The sequence below is a fragment of the Carassius gibelio genome, chromosome B22 (assembly GCF_023724105.1).
Source record: "Carassius gibelio isolate Cgi1373 ecotype wild population from Czech Republic chromosome B22, carGib1.2-hapl.c, whole genome shotgun sequence".
NCBI classification, from domain to species: Eukaryota; Metazoa; Chordata; class Actinopteri; order Cypriniformes; family Cyprinidae; genus Carassius; species Carassius gibelio.
The window spans coordinates 31864663-31887441 of NC_068417.1; the positions used below are offsets into that span (position 1 = coordinate 31864663).

Below are 22779 nucleotides of genomic sequence, written 5' to 3' on the forward strand. Positions count from 1 at the left end.
ACGGTTTTTGAAGGAAAGGGTGAGAATAGTTCATCTATGATAACATCCAGGATGTCCTCCTCTGTGTCGTGGAGGCATCTGGACAAACAAAATACCCCCTGAGTGATATTTGACCCAAACAGTAACTGGTTACAGCTCCTGAGGGTCTAAAGGTATCAGTCTGGTTATGAAGTCCATGTGCGTGTCAATATACAGAGTAAATTATGAACAGATATTTAAAGAAAATTATATACGATTGTTTTCTTTAATAATAATATCTAATTAAAATAACTGTTTGTAATATCCCCAGGTTCTCCACTGACTTCTATCATAAAAAATGGCAATTCCTTTGGGAACTATTTCAGGTATTTCATATTTTTTCTCTCGCTAATCAAAATAAGACACGTGAAAATATACAGCATTTTTTTTTATAATCAACTTTTTAAAAGGACAGAAATCATTTTAGCTGGTTTTACTTAATAACAATATCACAATTAATTTAAATCAGGTTGATTTATAAATAAAGTCACTAGATTAGTTTGATTTGATGTTGCCATTTTTGAATATCTCCAGGTGCACAATTAACTTCTTGTATTATTAACTGTCAATTTATTAAAAACTAGTTACATACTAGTATTTATTATGTTTTTCCTTTTGCTAAACAAAATATTTTGACGTAATTAAATGTAAAACACAAATATGCTGTGTATTTCTGGGTTTATATGACATATGTTGTGTGTTTCTGGGCTTAGCCTATATGAAATATCGTATAAGAGCATGTTGCAAAGCTAACAATGTAATACTTTAAGCATAAAACATGCTTAATATTTTCACAGACTTTTCCTGTTGCTTCGTGTCTTTTGTAATACTTTTAACTAACAATGGATGTTCCTAAATGACCTCATCCTCCAGGAAGTGACATCAGCGCAAACTTTAGTAAGTAGCAATGAATTCCTGTAAACTTTGACGTTTTGTAGTATTACTTGTAGCTGGTTTGTCTCGCTTTAAATGATCCTGTTCAATAAAGTTCAGAAAATCCACATACTATCAAAAACTCATATACCATCAAAAACTCATATACTATCAAAAATTACATTTTGAAAAGCTGCAGTGTTCAAATGTGACTGCATAACATGAATAACCTATGAATAGCCTCATATGCTAAGGTGTTATTCATAAGCTAGCAGCTAATTTCTGTAAATAGTTGCCTCCGTGTTTACAGTGGTGGATGTGGTTTTGAACATGATTAGACAAAAAGCCATCAGCACTCAATGAATAAAGGCCACACACAGCTGATTACACTTTAGACAAAGAAGGCCAGTTATAAACAGCGCTAGCTTGTGCTAGTCTGTTTAGTAAAAGCCTCTAGGGAGTCACTTGCCGTTTACACTGATCGCCATCATTATAGAGCAGCTAGGAGAATATTGTAGTGGTGTTTTTATACTCAGGGGTCAGCTTTACAGTGTAAACATACACCAACATGTGCATACAAACCCTGAACGAGAAACACAGGGAGGGTAAGCATCACTAATTCACAGTTAGAGGTGAAATGTAGCACCTAATGTGAGAAGACACATGGTTTTGAGCTACACTGCATCACTCTAGGTGCGGAGCATGGTATACCAGTTTCAGAAGCAACCGCATATCCTGTTGCATCCGATCAGTTATTACCTAAGACATGTTTACAGTTCTCTTAGGACTTACAGCTCGCTTCTGTGCTATAGGGATTCAAGATTAACGTAGATTGCTAAAATTATTTCTAGATTTCTAGCATCAATATTTTTTTTAAATACAAGTATCATGTAAGACTTTGTTGTTAGCATGTTGCTAAGCTAACAATGTGATACTTCTAGAATAAAACACATAAAATACAAGTATCATGTAAGAGTTTGTTGTTAGCATGATGCTAAGCCAACAATGTGATACTTCTAGCATTAAATGCATAAAATAAAAATATATCACATAGGACTTTGTTGTTAGCATTTTGCTAAGCTAACAATGCAATACTTCTAGCTTAAAATACAAGTATCGTGTAAGATTTTGTTGTTGGCACATTGATAATCTAACAATGGGATACTTCTAGCATAAACCACATTAAATACAAGTATCACATAGGAGTTTGTTGTTAGCATGTTGTTAAGCTAACAATATGATACTTCTAACATAAAATACATGTATCATATAAGATTTTTGTTGTTAGGACATTGCTAATCTAACAATGTCATACAAACACAAATTACAAGTATCACGTACGAGTTTGTTGCTAGCATGTTGATAAGCTAACAATGTGATACTTCTAACATAAAACAAGCATAAAATACAAGTATTTTGTAAGATTTGGTTGTTAACATGTTGCTAAGCTAACAATATCATACATCTAGCATAAAACAAGCGTGAAAATTCAAGTATCCCCTAAAAGTGTGTTGTAAGCATGTTACATTTTTAAAGTACTATGAGACTGAACCACACAAGTTATTTTTTTTTAACATGGGTCGAAATTATATGTAGAGCTTATTTGATTATACTTAAAAAAAAAAACGTAGCAAGTGATTGATTTTAAGATGAATCAGGTGGACGATTTATAGCATTTTTACAGCTGTAGAGTTGAATACTTCAGCATTAGCTTACTTGCTAACCCTAAGGATGCTCAATAATGTATTAATATTGTGCTAAAACTTCAGTTGTATTGACGCATTTTGAAACTCTTTATGTCTCACACCAGTGATTTCGATGGAAGCAGCGACTTGAAGCTAATTATCAAACGCCCGCGCCCCCTAAAGTGAAGCTTTCCCTAGAGTGCCACAGATTGCTGGCATTTATTTCGGATGTCACAGAGTGAGCATGTAGGTGGAGAGACACCGTCAGTATGAACACACATGGGAGGACACTGCGATTATAGCAGTTCCTTTTTGAAAATATTAGCTACTTCTTCATCCGCACTCTATTATCACAATTACATATCATATTTCCTCCAGGACCCGATGGCTTCGAGAACGAGAGCTCCTGAATTCCTCTGTGAAGAATTTCAAACAACTTGTTTTGAGAATGTTAAATGCTATTGTTGGGCCCAAGAGCTTCAGCGATGATTTCCACTCACAGTCACGGCTTATTGTTTTCAAAAGCATACCAGGGAGAGGATGCATTTTTTATTTGGTTGTGTGCGCGTCGTGAATGAGCGTGTTAAATATTTAATCAGGTGGATGCGGTCTGGAGGCCGGGAGTGGAGGTTTGGCTGGTGCCTGTCGTCATGGCTCCGTACGAGAATGACGATCCTAACGAGGTGTTCTGACCCTAGATAGCCTGCAGTGCCGGCTGGTCGTGTTGGCTTTAAACACAGCGCCTGTCCACTCATGGCTCCTCTTTAATTAAGGTCTCAATGGGGTTTTTTAAACATTACTGATTGTAGAGAGCAACAAGGAATGTCCTCATGCAGGGAGATCTCCGATCCATTTTGTATCCCTTTGACCTTACAGAGAGCAAGGGGTTTGGAGAATGCAAAGTCGTCAGGTTTTTTTTTTTTTTTTCTTAAAGAAATGCACTAAATTGATCAAATAACACTAAAGACATTTATTATAAAATTGAAATAAAAATGTAAAACTTGTAATTTTCCAAAAACATTTTTTCCCCAAACAGACTAAGGCACTACTCAGTGCTTCTATAGTGACAACATCAAGGACACAATAATCTCACTGATGTACAGCTCAACCATACAAACCTTTTCAGCTCCGCTCATCTCCCACAATGCCTTGCATCATCATCAGGTGTCTGACTAGCACGCATCGAGGTTGAAGGGCACGTTACCAATTTCTCTCTTTTTAGACGTAGAGCTCGCTGGCTTTTTTGTGCTTTCAACTTTCAAGTTTCCTGTGAACTTCACATCAAACGGCTGAAGCCCTGTGCACTGGCTTTGAAGTGCTGGGGAGAGCTGAGCTCTTGTGCTGGCACTGGTAGAAAAGCTGCCATGCTAAAAAAAATAGTAAAAGACCGCAGGGAATGGACGGTGATTTTTTTCTTATTTTTATCATTTTAGCATGATTATAATCATCAAAGGGATCGTTGACATCATTTACTCACCCTCACACTGTTTCAAACATATATGGGTTTCTTTCTTCTGTTCAACACAAGAGAAGACAGAGCAGTTTTGAAATCACATGAGGGTGAATAAATGCCAATATTTTCATTTTGGGGTGAATTGTCCCTTTAATGATAATAACAATGCAAAGAGGTCACACTATGATGCATGTATTCGCAGGTCAGAGGTCAACAAACCTGAAGCAGTGAAACAGTTTCGCATGAGCTGAGCTCACGTTTCCAGTCTCCAGGGTTTGCATGCATATGAATGGAATACAATGGAACAAAAAGCGTAATGACCACTCCTTTAACCTGGGTGTGACAGAAAGTTACTCTGCTAATCAAACCAAAACGTGACATGTTCGTATGTTTGAGCTTTATAAAGCCTGATTACACAAAGTCCTAAAATGTGCTTAGTAATGGAAGAGGATGGACTAATCTGAATTAGTAACTCATAGTGTTCTTGTGTTACTTTTGTAGCTTAGAAAAGCTTTTAAAGTCTGGTATGGTGGAAGCCAAAATCTACTAGGCCTGCTTCCCTTCAATGTAGTACGCAAAAAAAGTGGGTGAAAAGAGCAGTCCTGTGACAGAATTCACAGTGTTCATAAAACAATAGTCATATGTTTCTCAATTACTCACTACTTCCGTATTCCGAAGAACACATCCAATAGCTTTGCTATCCCATGATGCATTGAGGCAGCGTAACTGATGGTTAGTGTTTCAAAACCATTGTTAAATATTATAATTTGTAGTTACCATGCTTTAACTATAACTGTAACTGAGCTTTTTTGGTTTTATTTCCAATTAAAGTGAGCGTGCATTTTTCTTACTGTTACGATGCAAGCCAGTACTTCATAAGTATGTAGATCAACCTTTTTATATTACATGACAAGTCGCGATTACTAATTCACGGGAGCAGGCTGATGACGTCATAGTCCCGAGGGGCACGTTGCGGACGTGACAGTTGAGCTCGAGGCGGGCGCTAGGACCCCGCTCCGCCGGAGTGTGTTATTCTCTCCTCATCCTTACATTCCCTTCATTTATTCAGTAGCTCCCGAGAGCGCGTCGCACAGCACAAGAACTCTCACACACTTCAGATATCAGCCACATTCTCTGCACGGGAGCGAAATGGTGAGGACTCAGAGGCAACGAAGAGAGCTGAAGGCCGAGGACTTGTTTCTGGAGTCCGAGACGTCTTTGGATCAGCCAGACTTTGAGATGTCCACCTGTCCTTTCAATGACGTCTTCAACTCCAGAGACTCTTCCATGTTAAACACTTTCCTGACAAATGTGCAGGTTTTATTGGAGGCTGCGCGTTTTATTGAGAGCACCGAGAGGAAGGATGGAAGTAAGTGAAATTATAGTGCACTTATGAGAGATTTCGACTCATTCGTGTAATGCAGACAAACTGTTTCATTGTCAATAGACTCAGACAACAAAGGATCAAGCCAAGTAGACGAGAAACATGTGCAATGTACCCCGATATGCGATGCACACGCACAATGGTTTTAAAGGATCAAGTTTACAAAATGTAACAGGAGACCTTTTGTATTTTAGCGTTTTTATAATACACACACAAAAAAATAAACTTTAATTGTTTCAGGGCTATTTTCAAATGCACAAAGTCGCATAACGCCAGATTTCAAAGATCTGTGTTTTATTGCACGTGTCAGAGAGACAAAAACAGGTGAATAATTCCCTCTGCAGCGCACTTAATGTCTCAGATCGCAGGCTGGCTGTCCCAAGCTGGCATGCACTGTCAGCTCAGAGTCTGGCATTGTTCGGCGGAGAGACATGCCCAGGCTGTTTGCCATCTCTTTCTCTCGAGGAACATAAACAAGTATATAAATAAATAAATATATTGCATCTGCTGGCACAATACACACGCTTACGTCACCTCTCACTGTAGTTTACTTTAACTCTCCATTACGCATCTAGTATAAGAGTGTATGAATGATGATTAAACGTCTATCTTATAAATAAAGGCATTTTATCACATGAAGTTGTTTTCGTTTGTGCATTATATTGTGCTTTGATCAGATCGTAAATTGTCGGAAAATGTATTTGGCGCCTGTGTTTCTTTTATTTGCGATACTGTTTAAGGCTGATTGCGTCTATTTTTCACATTTTCACCATTCGCTCTTGTTCGATTTATTATTATCCATTGCTATTTAAAGCAAACCAGAGTAAACACCGGTTAAATCTGAAATGTTATATATTGCATAATTCTACTTTTTAAAGAGTTCTCCAATTCGCCTTCCTGTTTCTTTGGGGGTGTGTTAACACATGGCGCACGGCGCTGCTCTGATTGGCCAGGGGCGTGTTGCGTTGGCGGACGCTTACTAGAGCTTCTAACCAATCACGGTGCTCCGGTGCTGTGATGTCATATGTTGCTGGGCCTGGCTTAAACCGCACTGGAAGGAAGGGATTGTGGGAGTTGAAGTGCGAAGTGACAAAACGGGAAAACGGCATTTTTAATTATTAAACGTAACGCAGATTACATGGATTGGTACATGGCTGCGTATAAAATTAAATGCAAAATAAATGGTTGAGTAAAATATACATTTGAGATGCAATTGGTATTAGCTCGGATACTACTACTACTACTACTACTACTACTACTACTACTAAAAATAACGAATACAACAGTAAACTATATATTAATGAATATTAACAATTTTCTTAGTATGTTTTAATCTCATTGGGTATAAATGTCTAAATATTCTTGAATTGGATTTTGTCTAATATGTATTTACTATTAAATAATCGTTAATAAACTAACACTAAAGACAGATTTAACCATTTAAGCAAGGTTATTATTTCTAATGACTAATAGCGTAATAATAAACCAGCGTGTCCTGTTCCTGAGTTAAAAGGCCGCAAAGGACTACATTTCCCATGATGCCCCGCGCGGAGGTTTCTGTCCTCTCAGCTGTTAAAACAGAAGGTAAACAAACGAGAGGAGGAGAAAACAGCGCGAGCACCAGGGACTTCGCAGGCTGGGCTCTCGGAGACGCTTTTGTACCTGTTTCTACTCGTTTTATACACTTTGTATTCGACTGTTTTCCTAAAGCACTTTTACTACTTTGATATCCAGGCGTCGGGTGTTTTATTAGTGTTTGATTTCCTGTAACTCGCTTGGTGAAAGTGTTAAGGGAATAATACCTCGAGTCTCGACGGCTCAGCAAATAGAAACAAAAACACAGGAGGATATTCAATGCTGCGTTTTGCGACGCGACAGCTGTCATCGTGATCACATATCAGAAAACAAAACGATACTCAGATCTAATCAAACGATGACTGCTGTGCTGAATATCCAGAGGTTACTGGAAGCAGCCGAATATATAGAAAGGAGAGAAAGAGGTACATGCTATTGATATTTCTAACATGCAAACTGTCCTGCCAAACGAGGCCAGCCCGTGAACTGGCTGTATTTTGAAGTGCATGGGGTGTTCAGAGGGACTTGGCCCGTGTCTGGTTAGATGTGACACGTTTCTGCGGTGTCTTTTTCAGAGAGTGAACACGGATATGCCTCGACCTTTCCGTCTATTGAGCACTCCAGCTACCAGAGACAAAGGAAACTCCGAAACAAAAAGTTCAGCAACAACCACAACAGGTAAGCAGCACATGATCCGACTCTCCACAAATTAAAACTGCTGAAGGAAAGCCAGAGAGAGAGAGAGAGACGTGTGCATAGATCACACTGCTATGACATCTGTCACTGCTTTTAATGCTGGCTTGAATCATCGCCTTTCAGTTTATGACTTGTTTTTGATACGTTAAATAAACATTTTATAACGCCTTTTAGAAATATAGCAGAGAATATCACATGTATATTTTAATATGCACCTTCTAAAAGGTGGTGTTTTGTTATTTAGTGTTGTTTTGGGGGAGGGGAGCTCTCATCAGCTGATTGTCAAAAGGACTGCCGCAGCGTTGAGCTCGCAGGGACCGTGCAAAAACTCACGTCCTGTTTTCGCTTTTGAGCGCCACTTGGTTTCGTTTTGTTTGCACCGAAAGTCTGCAGTGTCGATATCTGGTGTGTGTTGACGAGTCTGCGGTTATGTCCGCTCAAGAGTCAGCGCGGAAAGCAGACAAACCAGTTTGCACCACTGGTTCTCACGAGAGAGGAGTATTTTAGTTTCGCCCCGGACTCTTGAACACTGGCTCTTATTTACAGCGACTGTTGTTTTCAGGCTGCCAAGGTGAACAGCCTGAGGCGTCCTTATTAAATTATTTTTCCACGTTATTCTCCTCCTAAAACATGTTTTGGAAAACCGAGACCGGTCTTTTTCCGCTAAATGACGATTTGGTAAAAGAAACTAATCATAAATGCGGAAACAAGCGTTTTAATCCGTCTATTAAAAGACGTTTTTTTAAAATCACGAAAATAGTGCGCTAACATGATGCCAGTAAATGTTATTATGTTGGTGGACAGTTTACTAGCGTTTGAGATGGCCAAAAATATCAACCAGGTGAACATCTCACTAGGTATTGTGATGCCCATAATTGGCAACTGGGTAGACAGTGCGGAAATTAACCACGGGTTTACCACAAATGAAACCAAAAACACGGTTATTATAGTTGATCCATTGTTAACCATGGTTTTTCTGCACTAACCGTAGTTTAACCATGGTATTTGTAGTAAAACTGGTTATAAAAATGTAATCAATCTGCCAAAAGCCATGCTTTACTGCATGTTTACTATAATAAAACCATGGTTAATCAGCGTTGGTTTATTACATGTCATCTAGGTTGGTCACTTTTTTTGTGATGCCTAAAATGTTGTCTGTACAGGTAGTTCACTAGGTTTTGAGATGCCCAGAATTTCTTTCACTGTACGCAATTTAACAAGTGTTGTTAACCCACCAAAAAAAAAAAAAAAAAGATGTCCAGCTACAGGTTTTGAGGTGACCAAAAATGGGTTCTGTCTATGGGTTTTGTGTTGACCAAAAATGGGTTCTGTTTATGGGTTTTGTGTTGACCAAGAATGGGTTCTGTCTATGGGTTTCGAGTTGACCAAGAATGCCGTCTAGGAACAAGTTTTGAGTTTATCAAAATGGCATCTAGCTACAGGTTTTGCATTTACCAGAATGCCAATTAGGTTATTTTTTTTTCTTTCCTTGTCTCTCAGACGCAATGTGCATGTGATTTATGCTCAATGTTGTGTCAGTTCCTGTCTGTAGTGTCTGTTTTGTTTCACTGCATTTCTTAGTAACAGACATCTTGATGACTGATCTCAGGTCTGTGTTACTGTACACAAAGTGAGCTATAATGAGGGAAATGTAAGGGAAACACTATCTGATCATCTGGCATGCCTGTGTGTGTCTCCCCGAGAAGAGGTCATTCAGGCTTCCTCAGTTGAAATGAAGATGGTGGAAAGATTACTTTTCCACATGTTTAAAAAAACCATTTGGGTCATCCTCATTTTTGCATGCCTTAGGCAACCCACATTTTTGAGCATTAAAATACAAGATTGCTTCACTTCTGCTGCAAATAATAACTTCAGAATACGCCAGTGTTACACTGTAAGAAAAACATCCATAGAAAATAAGAAAGTACTGGTAATTTTCTACCAGGACATTAAGTTTACGAACACTTGAACCCTAAATACAACACAATTCAAAGTGTATTTCAAAACGACAGGTATAAACCTATAAAAAACAACACCGTGTGCCATTTTTATGGTCTTTTCCTAGAGTGTATGTCTCTTGACACTACACATCCGTTCACAAAACGGTCATACTGTTGGTTTTTTTCATCGGACTTTTCCTGTCTTGCTGTATTCCTCCTCCCCCTTCAGCTTGCAAGCATCCTCCCGTGCAGAAGTGGCAATACCATAAGGTCAGCTACAGGATGCCTGAAAACATAATCTTGGTATTAATAGTCAGGAAGGGAAGATAAGTCACATGACCCACTGAGGGGTAAGCCCTCGCTGCAGCCACGTCTTGCTGCCCCTGCAACGGCATTGCCGTGCACCGGTTCAGCCGGCCATTTAGACCTTTGGAAAAGCTTTCAGCATGTTGCCACACAAAGAGCCTCTTAGGGGGGCGGCTGATTCACTTTACATTATTAACATAACACTGACTCGTGCTCTCAGAGAGGACGAGAGAGAGAGAAAGTGAGCGTACACTGGCACTCACTCATTGTACGAAGAGGAAAGCTCTCACGTACTCTCATATAGGCTGGTCATTGTGCTCGCTTTCTCTGCTCTGCACACTTCATTTCTCTGTCTTTACGCTGCAAACAAAGAGTTGCAGTGACATGTGGGTCATTTAGAGGAGCCTTTATAATTCCCTCTGGGGCCACTGGATTGGTTGTTGCTGGTTCGACCCCCCCCCCCCCCCCCAATAAAGATTAATTAGTAAATCCATTGGAACCCTTAATGATGCATGGACTTGTTCTTTATGAGCGGCCAGGCTTTCCTCCCCGCATACACGTTCTCTGATCTAATGATGAGAGCTGACATTTAATTCTGGAGATAAGTGCTCAAGGAATGAGCTAATGCTTATGATGGGGGTTATGATAAAAACCTTGCACTTAATTCCTCACAAGCAGGTTGATGTTTGCTCATTAATTGCTTCTGTTTTGTTTTACAGGTCCACGCACAATGAGCTGGAGAAAAATCGGTAAGTACCATTTTTAAGTAATTTATTATTATTTGACTGGCAATGACAGGAAATATCACAAGCCAATACTTGCCTCAACCTCATGAGCACCACTTGAATGTGCGCTAATTGTCATGATTACAAATAGGTATTAAAATTGTATTAACAAAAAAGGTGATAGCAAGCAAGGCGATGATATTTGGATCCCAATATGAGACCAGTGCTTTAGTCTTTAGTTTAGTATGTTGTGGTTGAACAGTGATGTATTGCAGTCTTGTACTCACAATAAAAATTGGAAGTTGTAGCTTTGTGGTTTGTTGCTATATTTCCTGATTTGCTTTTTTGTAGACCATTGACATGCAAGAGTTGGTAAGTGAGGGAATAATGTATAGTTGTCATTTCCGAAAAGACTTGCAGTGAACTACATTTTAAAGCTCCTAAGTGATAAGACAAGTTAATAAGTTATAAAAAACAGTTCCAAAAAAAAAAAGTAGGTTCCGAGTAAAATGAAAGTATCATGCGGAATAATTGTAGTGCTTTCAAGTATTGAAGCTACTTTTCAAAAATTAATCAAATATGACAAATAAAAATGGCATTTCTTAGGGTGAACAGGAAGTTTGACAACACAGAAGAATGGTCCTATAGTTGTCCTCAGCTTGTCCCTGCAGCAACAGGTACCTAAAAGTGAAAGTAAGAGGTGACCCAATTCTGCTAATCTAAGGGCATTCACTCTCCTCATGGCTCACTCGCCCCTAGTTCCTGCACAACTACTGCAGCCTCAGCTTCAGATTACTGCCCAGAGTCCAGGGAGACAACAGAAACGAGAGACGCACTCATTTGTCCGTTCTTTCACAACGTCATTTGCATAATAGGAAGTTCACAGAAGGAAACCGGTTATTACTGTAGGTGTACATTATTAGAAGAATACAAGTGATTTCTTTGAAATGTCCCAATCATATGGGTGGTTTATTTCTTTGAAATAGCCACCCGTGTGCATAGTGAACGTAAACCATGAGTGTCTACAGATGGACTGTATGCTCTAGTCTCATGAGACAGTGTGGGGCCTGATGTTTAGGCTCTATGCACGCGAATACTGAAGGCTCCACTTTAAAGACTGAAAATAACCCCGGTCTAGACTAACAGGAACTCCTTTGTGCCCCTCTGTATGAAAACCTGGAGCTTTGTTAACTTTTCTTAAGCACAGCTTAGTCATGGATCGTCACGTTTATTTGCTTGCCAGTCATTTTAGACGGGACATGGGTGAGATTAGAAACTTGGACAAAGAATTTGCTGCAGAATCATTGGTGGACCAAAGCACACAGTTCAACTTGAGTAGTTTTAAATGCCCTATATGTATGCGAGCATGCAAGTAGACTTGTCTCCTACCAGACCGGCTGGGTTTCTTAGATAATGTCTAAACATATGAAGGGTTGTCAGTGCGCTGGCGTGGGGTTGTTGGGTTTGGTACAGATAAAGAGGACAGGGCTTGTCGGACAGCCTTTACTGTCAGCACACACAAACATTACACAACGCATTATAACGAAGGTACAGTAAAACAGCCACACCCAACACAAAACCATATTACCTCTGACTCCGCATGACTTGTAGAGTTCTCAAAGATAGGACATCCCTTCCAATCTTCTTTTCGTGATATACCAAAATACTTAGTCAAATGCCTTGAGTGGCCCAACTGGAAGCGCAAGGCAACAGTTTCCTGCTTGCCAATGCCTTACTGTAATCCCAGGTGGCAAGCGGTGACCATTTTGTGTCAGGCGTCACATGCAGTATCTGCTTGATGAAGATGTAAGATAGCTCAGTGTGTTTGCATGTGAGAAAGGAAGAGGAAGAAGATGAAAGCTTTGTGACCGCATTCCGGCCTCTCGTAACCCACCACACAGTTATACAGATAACACGCATGTGTTCATGCAAGCATGCCGCCGTTTGATCTCATGATGCCTTTGAACATATGTGGTGAGCCTCAACTTCCTGAACTTGGGGTTTGGTTGCACAGTTCGGATGTCAGCAAAAAAAGATCTCGAATTAAACTGAAATCACTGATTTCATTTCCAATTATGGGTATCTGGTTGTTAATTATTGGGTGTATGAAAGCGAGGGTGTTGGAATGTGTGTTAAGCACACTGCCGTGGATGTGTGGGCTGTGGTGTGTTTGACAGTCAGAATGCAAAGGCTCAGGAATAAAGCTGCCAAGCAGGCTTACTGAAAATAGACCAGCGGCCCTAAGAAAAGATCTTTTCAGAACGTAGAGGCTCTTGGGCAGATTGGCTACAACACACTTCCACCCACAAAAAGAATCGTTAGGAATAGTGCGCTTAGAAGCTACGACGTCATCCATGTCTAAAGTGTGCTCCACAAGAACTCTCTACCGATGACCTTACATGTTGTCCTCCCTGTTTTCTACGGCAGTACAGAGGAAGCTGGAGTCTGAACATTCCGCTTCCCCTGGGAATTCCGGAAAGCCCTGGAAGGGAAGCTGAGAACTGACTGTTCTCTATGACCTGATGCCTTGTAAGCTTTTCTTGGCCAGCAAAAGCAGCTTAGGGAGCGTGTCTTTGGTCAAGTAAGCAAAGCAGAATCACACACGTGCCAGAGCATGTTCGCAGTGCACGCGTAGATGCACACTCATGCTGTGGACGGTTGACAGAGCTCTGGGTGTTTTGGGTGAGTCAGGAAGGACACACACCCCTGTGGCAGTCTTTGGGTTATGTCGGAAGAGTATAGCAGAGGACATTGTAGATTCACAGGCCACTAGTGCTCTGCCTTGGCCCACATTTACTGTGTTCTGTAAAAGAACACAGTGTTTCATCGCACATCTCACTTCAAATGAAGCACGCATGGTTACTATTCGGTAAGGTTACAGAAACGACACACAAACAGACCCACATCCTTGATGCAATCATAAACCTTCCTATACATCCACACCCAACATTTTTAGACACCTCCTTACTAGTACAACCAAATTCTTGAATTACAGGCTGAACTCTAGGAACCAAGTAACATTCCTGATTGACAGTCAGTTAAATGTCCCGAGCAACACCCTTAAAACCTGATAATGAACTTTGAAGGGATTTTTGTTTCTCCTTTGTGTAAAAATATGACAGTTTGCAGGTCTGGCAAGGATGTAACTAAATGTTCAAAACTGGTGCAAGGACCAAATTGAACTTGAAATAGCCAACTTGACAATTGGCCATTTGAAAAAAAAAAAATATTGTGCAACTAACTACTGATCAAAATCTTGGGTTGAAATGTCCTCCTCAATGTTTGTGGTAGTTACAGCCCTGGGGCCTACCACAGAGTGCCATATATTGAGTTGTGCTTGTCCTAGGGACTCATCATGGCATGCGAGACAAAGCTATACTATCCAGCCATCCAATCAGTGGACCTACTGAAGGTCGTCCAATCATAACCAACTACATTGATCTGCACCCATGGTCCTTCGCTTTGTGTGTCATGGCCTTTGATCTGATTAGAGAAGAGTCCTATGGCTGTTTGCACTTCCACCACAGCTGTGTGTGTATTTTTTGTGTTCGGATTAGGCGGCCTTCCGGGAAGTAAAATGGATTGAGTGGATTTTCTGAGAGCGAGTGGTGTGATCCAAACATCTGGTGACATTTCTGTTTTCTGATTTCGTCCCGTTTGTTTTTGGGATCACCTCACGTTTATTAGATTATCCAAAGTGTCCACAACCTTCTGGCCAATTGAAACCCATGTTATAGAAAGCCACACAATAGAGAATCTGTGTTTTCCATGCACACAGCCATCTGCAGAAGCTTTAGGTATGGGGGCAGCAATCACATGACCACACACACAAACTCTGTGGGCATGTGAGTGGGGTCTGCTGGTCTGGGCTGTACGGAGCAGATTACAGCTCAGCACGTGTGAACTAATCCATGTGTAACTGATGAGCCAGAGCGGGCCTTGCTCCACCACAGCTGTTACTGTCTGAGTTTGTACATGCTCCTTTATTTCCCTGTGGATTGTAGACATCGCTCTGCCTGTAGTGCGTTTATGTATGTGTGTTTAACCAGGGGTGCAGCAAAGGTATATCCTCAGCCCGATGTAGTTCTCGTTCTGTCTCGACCTACTAAGGATAGTTCTCAATGTTCGACTAGTTGCACGACAACTGATTAGACGAATGGAAGTGAGACTAGTTCATCCGCATTTTTTCATTTATTTGTTTGTAGCTTTTGATATGTTTATTGCTGCTCCTTGTATCACATCTCACACAGTTTTTTTGAGTGAAAACTGCATTCAAGACCTGAATAAAGCTAAAAAGAGTCTAGATTTTTTTTAAACACTTGCAGCCTATTACATTACTTCTTGCTCTGTTGACGCTGAATGAGACCAGTCTGTCCACTAGTTATATGCAGGCAACCCACTCACTATTCAATTTCGAAAATATGTATTTTTGCACATCCACCCCCCTTCGTGTGTTGTACAGGAAGCTGTCATTGGTTCACCCCATGCATGGCTCAAAGGCTGCTTTGTTTCCAAACATGTTTACATATAGCGCCGTCATAGTATCTGTCTCTACTCTCCTTGCACTGGTATCTGTCTCTTCCTCCTACCTCTTTATTCATCTCCCTTTCATTCTCTCTATTCTGACTACCCCCCACCTTCTAACTTTACATCTGCAACCATCTCTCCCTTCCTCCTCCTCTGCCCACATTTGAAGGTTGCTTTATTCTCAGCATATGTAGGCTTACACGTTGCTTTTAGGTTAGTACATCTCTCTAATGTCATGCTCGCGTTACTTTTCGTCCAGTTTTTGGACCGATTACATGAGAACGGAGGACTAGCACCAATTATGGCCTCCCATCTGTGTGTTTATGTGGTGGGGGAGGATAACACTCGTGTTTAATCTAAGAGCTGTTCGACAGCTTTGGACTGTTACTGATATTATGGGGACTCTCTGCATGCTCACCCATTGTGACATCATAAAGCACGTGGGCAAACCTTTAAATAAAACAAGGCTGGTAACCCAGATCAAGCTGTCAGTCCTGCTGTATTGATCAGATTTGAACTAGGGCTTGAGAACCCAGAGCCTGTTCTTGCTTTATAATCTGTGCAGTGGTGTGCAATAACCCAGCCATGTGACACCACGCTTTAAAGGCATCATGTGAGGCAATGGAGGAAAAATATACTACGGGAGAATCGGACGTTTTTAGTGTGCATGCGTGCATTACTGTACGGTAACTCCATGCCATCATTATGGCTTGAGGTTTCATCTATATTACATACACATGATGCTATAAATAGGTGGTTGGTTGTGAGAGAGCAGGCAGTTTGTTCTCACTTAAAGAAAAATGCTAAGATTTAGGAAAAATTCTAAATCTGTTTCTATCAGTGGAGAACTGTGCAGATTTGAGCTTGCTGCATTGACAGAGGTGCTGCGTGGGGAAATGAGATTTCCTGTTGAATCAAGCTATGATTACACATGCGCATATATGGATAGTTGACAAATAGACAGTATGCATACTTTTCCACACACTTGTGTTGTGTTGAATATTTCAATGCAGATTATAATTTAAGAGTTTGTTCGAATGGTGTCATCCTCCACTTGACCTTGACATTACTTATTACTATGCTAGGCCCATAGCATTATGCCAACTCCATTCATTATTTACCAATAAACCAAGCAGTATCTGGAGCAAGCATGTGTTTTCAATCCCTAATATAGCCCCCACCACACCAGAGGACAGAAAGGACGGCTCCATCTAGCTCAAAAGATGTATGTGTATAAACATTACAGTGCAAGTGCACATGTACACACATTATATATTGCATTTGTTTGCGTGATAATTAAATGTAATCCCACATTTCACAATCGTGACAGCCCGGACTATGTGCGTGTGTTTATGTTTATGAGTCATTTAAAGGAAATGTGTAGATGTTTTGTCGTAAAATATTTGCTCGGGGTGTAAGAGAGAGCAGGTCTGAACACGCTCAAACGTAAGATCGGAGTTATTATTAAACCGAGTTGTGGAGTTCTCTATGTGACTAATGCAGAGGAGTATAAATCTTGGCATCTTCTACCAGCATCAGATCTTGAGCAGAAGAATAGACTCCGCTTGCAGCTTTTGAAGCACAAGATTCTGCACAACCACGATTATCAAGGGTCGTTCATTTACTCTCTTTCAAATCCAAATGAACTGCCTACAGAAGCAGCAATTTAAGGCTATATAGTTAACTTGTTTTAGTCACACTATTTTTCATAATGTGAAGAACATTTGAAAAATCTAAAGAACATTTTTCACCTTTTGTAAAATATACCAATAAAAAAACCTTATTTTAAGTGTAGTGTTCCTCTTTAGAAGGCAGCTGCCTATGTAGGTATCAAACTGCCAATTTAGATTTTGCAACAAAGCTGACATGATAAAGTTCATCTATGTTACATAACTTTACTGCACACGCATTGTCGTTCGCACTGCAAGTTATTCATAGTAACTGAAACACACCTAGCTTTTGTCTTGTGTGTTTTTGCATTGGTTTCTGTTTTGATTTCTCGCATTGTACAACCAAGCTTTTTAGGTACCACAGAAACTAAGTATTTAACGTGTGACGTAATAATTAGGTATTTAAAAGATGTTGTTTTTCACTTAGCTTGTGAGACAACATACTTAGTGATTGTTGTTTGGCACGGTCTCTGCCTGCTGACTGAAACAAAGTCATTTATCACGCCAAACGCAGGCGAAAGCAAACACGTGCACGTATATAAGACTTTCCCGACAAGCACTGTTTGAGTGCGTGACATGGCGCTGTCGTGTCTGGAAACAGATGATATGTAGATAGCGTGAGAAGTACTTAAAAGATATTTGGGTTACATCTGGTTGCCATGCTGAAGGGGTTGAAGGGCAAAATTGATGTAGACGAATTAGAGGCCTGGTGCAGTCATTTGTATGAGCTCCAAGTTAGTCTAAAATACCAGTCTACTCCCTACAGCCATTAATGCACCAGGTTGATCAATCAATGTCCGCACACTGAGGCAGACACTGGAGCGTCTGCGACGGGTGTGTGACTGGTGTCCTGATAACAGTGCCCTCTCAGTGGTGCTCAGACAGAGCGATAAGGCTTGTGATAAATCTCCCGCAATTGTCACAGGCCAGACGGACTGTGTGTGTGTGTATGAGAAAGAAAGAGACCAGCCATCTTCATTGCCGATAAGGTGGAATGCAAACGGCATTAGAGTTGAAAAGCCTCAATAACACAATTAGAGAACTGATAGCGATCTCCTGTACACAAGCACGCTTGTGCTCAAGTACGCTCGTAAAACATAGACCGAGAGTCTGCTTGTGTTTTAAAGGGGGGCTGGACACCAGTGGTTCCTTGATAAACTATTATAGTTCTTGTTAATCTTCTTGTTAGTGTTTCTAATGTGTGTTTAGTTTTTAAGGTTTTATTTACTTTAGTACTTTTAGTAAAATAAAAAAGCTAATCATTCTATCTTTCGTTCTATCATTCTATTGTTCTGCCTATCGTTCTAACATTCTATCTATCTATCTATCTATTGTTCTGTCTATCGTTCTAACATTCTATCATTCTATTTGTATCATTCTAACATAATCATCATCGTCTGTCTGTTGTTTTATCTATTTATCTGTCTGTCTCCTGATTGTTCTATCTATCATTCTGTGTATAGTTCTTTTATGTCTACCATTCTTTGGTTAAATAATTCTGGTTCAGAATATTTATATGGTTCTATTGTTCTATCATTTTTATTTTTTATTTTATTTGAAGTACTAAAAATACTTCTCTTTAGTTTTAGTTAACACTCATAACTGTTGGACACACAGGTCACTTTTGGGACAGATAGGAAACCATCTCATCGTCAAGTTTTGAGTTCCTAGAATACTATCTTGAAGTAGTCATGTGTGGGTGTTTGTGTGCGTGTTTGAGCCAGAGAATGAGGTGTTGTCTTGTAAACGGTTGGTCACATCACACACAGGTACAGCGAGTTCATTGGGTTTTTTCAGGGCGTGCGTGTGCGTGCGTGTGCGAGGCTGAGGTTTCTGTTTGTCATGTTTCAGGCGAGCCCACCTTCGTTTGTGTCTGGAGCGATTGAAGACTCTCATCCCGCTGGGACCAGACTGCAGCCGCCACACCACACTGGGACTGCTCAACAAGGCCAAAACACACATAAAGGTAAACACACTTCAGAGGAGCTCCTAAATTAAGCTGTGGCATAGTGGTTTGTGCACATGCTCTGACACACTGAGCCACGGTGCTCATATGGGAAATATGGGTTTGAATTTGACTCGCCACATTTACTCATCCTGTAGCCCCTGTCTTTGTGATGTCCTGTCCAGTCTAAACAACATTTACTATTGCTTCTTCATCAATGAATTCATTTCATTTTATAAATATCTGATGATAACCCTGTATGTTCAGTTTGGCTTTCATTCTGATGACCTACTGGTTTTTCCCTAATAACAGGTTAATCTGTCCCGACCAGTTACGTGTGTGTGTGTGTGTGCACTAGTGTTTGTAGATGGGGTCATGCTGAACAGTTCTAGTGTAATGTATTAAAAGGTCACATGTGGGGGGTTATTGATCCGAACTGGATTCAGAACTGTAGTAAACAAATCCATTAGGCACATGAGCTTGAAAAACACACACCTCATTAAATCAGCCATCCTTTTTTTATAGAACATGATGTTAATTAAGTAGTTAAAAAATTTTGGTTAAGTGCTCTTGCAAATATATGCAAGTTTGAATCTGGCTTGCAACAGTTCCCAATCAAGGTTTTGTAGCGCTGAAGGTGTCTTTACTTATGCCTTAGCTGTAATAATCACTGATCACACCATGAATTCTCTTGTGCGTGCCGTTAGTGATTTTCCGTAATTATCCGTGAGTCACCGTTCTTTGTCTTCCCACAGAAACTGGAGGAAGCGGAGCGTAAGTCTCAGCATCAGTTGGAGAGTTTGGAGAGAAAGCAGCGTCACCTCCAGAGGCGACTGGACCTGCTGCGGGGCGGCGGGGGCGTGCTGGAGGGCGAGAGGATACGCACTGACAGTGTAGGCTCCGCCCTCAGCTCCGAGAGATCCGACCGCTCCGACTCAGACCAAGGTTGGAGCTTCATGATTATATATCTATTGTAAACTTATTATTGTCATTCTGTCAATCGTTCTATCATCTATTGTTCCGTCCGTCTCTAATGCAAAGCTAGATATCTTTTGTGATGCTATGATAGTGTTGTCTGACTTTGTTTCACTCTTTCTTTAGACACAGAAGAGATGGAGGTGGACGTGGAGAGCACAGAGTTCTCTAATGGAGAGCTGGACAGCGTCAGCACAGCCAGCACCAGCGATCTGGACGACCACAGCAGTCTACAGAGCACTGCCAGCGATGAGGGCTACTCCTCCTGCAGCATCAAACTGGCCTTCAGCTCATAAAACGAGCTCCCCTTTACACACACACACACACAGTCCCAGCCCTCGAAGTGAGTCCTGCCTCCAAGCCACCTTACCCTCCTCGACCAATCAGAGACTCTTATTTAAGTCAGGTGACCAAAACACCACCCGCCCTATAGAATGCCAGGTGTTTTAAGTTTGTGAATGTATCGGAGAGAATATGAATGAGATGGAAACAATCTGTGATTGTGATTTTTTTTTTAAATTGGGTTATTAGATGGTTATATTCCTGAATAAGAGACTTTTTCTGATAATTGTCATTATCTGTATCCCCTTTTTCCGAAAGGAAAGCTAAGATGTATAAAAATAGATGTTTAATTTTTAATCCAAACCCCTGATTGTTAATTCTCTACATGAATGGGTCTTGAACTGGTCACTAGTGAAACATTCAACTAAACCCACCCAAAATTGGATCACTTCACATGTGTAACTCCATATCAACACAAGAAGCCCCACACCTGTTGATTTCCTTCCCATCCGGTCTAATGGTTCTAACGAGGACTGTCATTGGTGCTACCTGACAAAACCAGTAAAGCAGAAAGATCTACTGCATTCATCAAAGACAACAGAAAAACTACAATCCCATGGCTGTGGGAATATCTGGTGCATTAAACCGTGGAGCTACTTTCCACGCAGCAGCTAAAACCCAGCGATCTTGCACTCGTCCGCATAGAGCCCGCCGTAGACCCCCGTGTTTAACTAGATGTCTCTCCTGGCAGAAATAAGCAATAAACTCTTGTAGTCTGATCAACACATTAGCACTCCTACTCTTGAGACACAACGCTTGTGTCCGTCCAAAAGAGCAACGCCAACTTGCTCGTTTTTGTACATAAATATGATAGTTTAATAAATTAAAGTTAAAATAAAAGCCGAGTTAGGTAGTTACCCATGGGTAGAACTTGCCTCTGTTGCTGTATGTCATGTGTTTTTGTGCATTTTAAATTATATTTTTGCAAAGATTGACTATCTTCCTGCTGAGAGTCTTCTGAGGTGGCACGGACAGTGTTATTTGTTCATTATGCTGGATGAAACCGAAGTAGTTTAATTCTGTGGCTGCCCGAGGAATTTGACGACTTTCTTTAAAACTATACAACCGACACACTGAAGTACTTAAAACCCGACACAAGAACGAGTGACCACAGGTAGTGGTCGTGGACATGTGATTAAAGCATGCTAACTCTGAGTGCCGCTCTTTATTTATTCGATTAATGTTTCGAATTTTATTCGTTTTAAAGCTGAAAGGCATTCCACTACGTGTCGCGTGCTGTGGACGCCGAGCGGCGCATGCGCGTCAAAATAGCCGCGAACTCTCGCTTCCCGCTCTACTGTCTATGTCAAACACATTAATTTCTTTATTTTGTGTTAGAAGAATCATTCATACTAAATTAACTTTCTTCAAGTCGTATTTATTTTCTCCCCTTGATCCGAAGATCGGACGAAAGGGTTAATTTATTTCATTCGTCAAATCTTTGATGGCACTCTCCATTTTTATTTTACCAATTCTCTTCTAAACCATAACCTCACTCCGCCTGTGATTTTTATTAGTTTTCTTTAAAAAAAATATATATTTCCTCCCCAAATGCAGGGCTGCTTTTTTTAGTGCGTTTTAAAGCCAAGTTTAATTTGTAAACGTTCTGCTTGCAATAAGAGCAGCACAGACATCTGCTAGGTGTCCCGATCCAGCATCAACCACATGCTTTTTGGCTGCTTAACTTCCCATATGTGTGGAGTAGATGTACTCACCCCTGTAAAGAGAGCTTTAGTGGTTGTTTTAGTCGGGTGTAAATCCATTGTTTGGAACAAACTGAGGTGAGCGTCACGGAGGCGTTTTCACGTGCGTTGGTGCTTGATCAACACCTGGCCAAACCTCTTCTGTCCTCCTCACGAGAGGCCATGTTGCTTTTGTCTGACATTTTCATTCATGTTGGTTTATTGGTTTATGGATCTGCAGGGCCCATACTGAGATGCCGGTGTTTTTTGTTTTGTTTTATTGCATTTAATTTGTGAAGAGAACGGACCGTGTCCTGTTGAGGCCACCATGTACCAATCCAGGCCCGAATTCAAAGACACTTCCCAGAGAAGTGGTGCTGGTCTGGGATCAGCTCTCAGTCGCTCCGGAGATAAAGAAAAATGCTAAGCGGATCCTGAAACAGCATCTGTGTTTTGTCAAAAGACTCAAGGGTCTGTTAGAGGAGAAGCTTCTCCACTGGGAAGAACTTGTGGCCATTCTTTGTAAACATGCACTCTTGATTCTAGCTGTGAGTTTAAATGCAATACTTAACAATAAACACCAAGATTGTCAAAAAAAGAGATCAGGATATGCTTCGTGTTTCTCTTCATTTTCTTCTTTGTTGACTTAAATCTTAGTACTTGTCGTTTGAGTACTGACGCACATGCAAATCATTATTTCCCCCACACAAATAATGAACTATTTTAAGAAAATACAAGAGCCATTTTGTCTAGTGGTATGTGTATCTGCAGTTTGGGATGACGTGATGACAGAATTCAAACGAATCCGTTTATTTGGCGCCATCTAGATGCCAACTTGGTACATTAACTTGCTATAGCATTTCCTTTTGAACACCCATAAAACTGAAGGTGCATGTTTTTATTAAGGTGCTTGTTTATATTATATATTTTTGTTGTTTCTAACATATGAAATTTCTAATAGAATACTGAAACGATCTCAAAAC

At 40.5% G+C, this 22779-nt stretch overlaps 1 protein-coding gene across 2 annotated transcripts; it reads left to right on the forward strand.

The window, feature by feature from the left end:
- Positions 1 to 5078: 5078 nt before the first annotated feature.
- mxi1 (max interactor 1, dimerization protein) lies at positions 5079 to 22394 on the forward strand. Of its 2 annotated transcripts, none has more exons than XM_052590903.1 (6): positions 5079 to 5398; positions 7564 to 7666; positions 10650 to 10679; positions 18704 to 18818; positions 19553 to 19742; positions 19899 to 22394. In XM_052590903.1, exons 1-6 carry the CDS (start codon positions 5179 to 5181, stop codon positions 20066 to 20068), a joined length of 828 nt encoding a protein of 275 aa, XP_052446863.1. In that variant the 5' UTR covers positions 5079 to 5178; the 3' UTR covers positions 20069 to 22394. The 2 variants fall into 2 exon arrangements, with proteins under 2 accessions (XP_052446863.1, XP_052446864.1); XM_052590904.1 differs by lacking the exon at positions 5079 to 5398 and adding an exon at positions 6995 to 7413.
- The last annotated feature ends 385 nt before the right edge of the window (positions 22395 to 22779 follow it).

Bases quoted from the DNA above. Each gene is read 5' to 3' on its own strand.
- mxi1 (XM_052590903.1), top strand. From the start codon at position 5,179: ATGGTGAGGACTCAGAGGCAACGAAGAGAGCTGAAGGCCGAGGACTTG. The intron at 7,667-10,649 runs GTAAGCAGCACA...TTTGTTTTACAG, and splicing joins TTCAGCAACAACCACAACAG to GTCCACGCACAATGAGCTGG. The intron at 18,819-19,552 runs GTAAACACACTT...GTCTTCCCACAG, and splicing joins AGGCCAAAACACACATAAAG to AAACTGGAGGAAGCGGAGCG.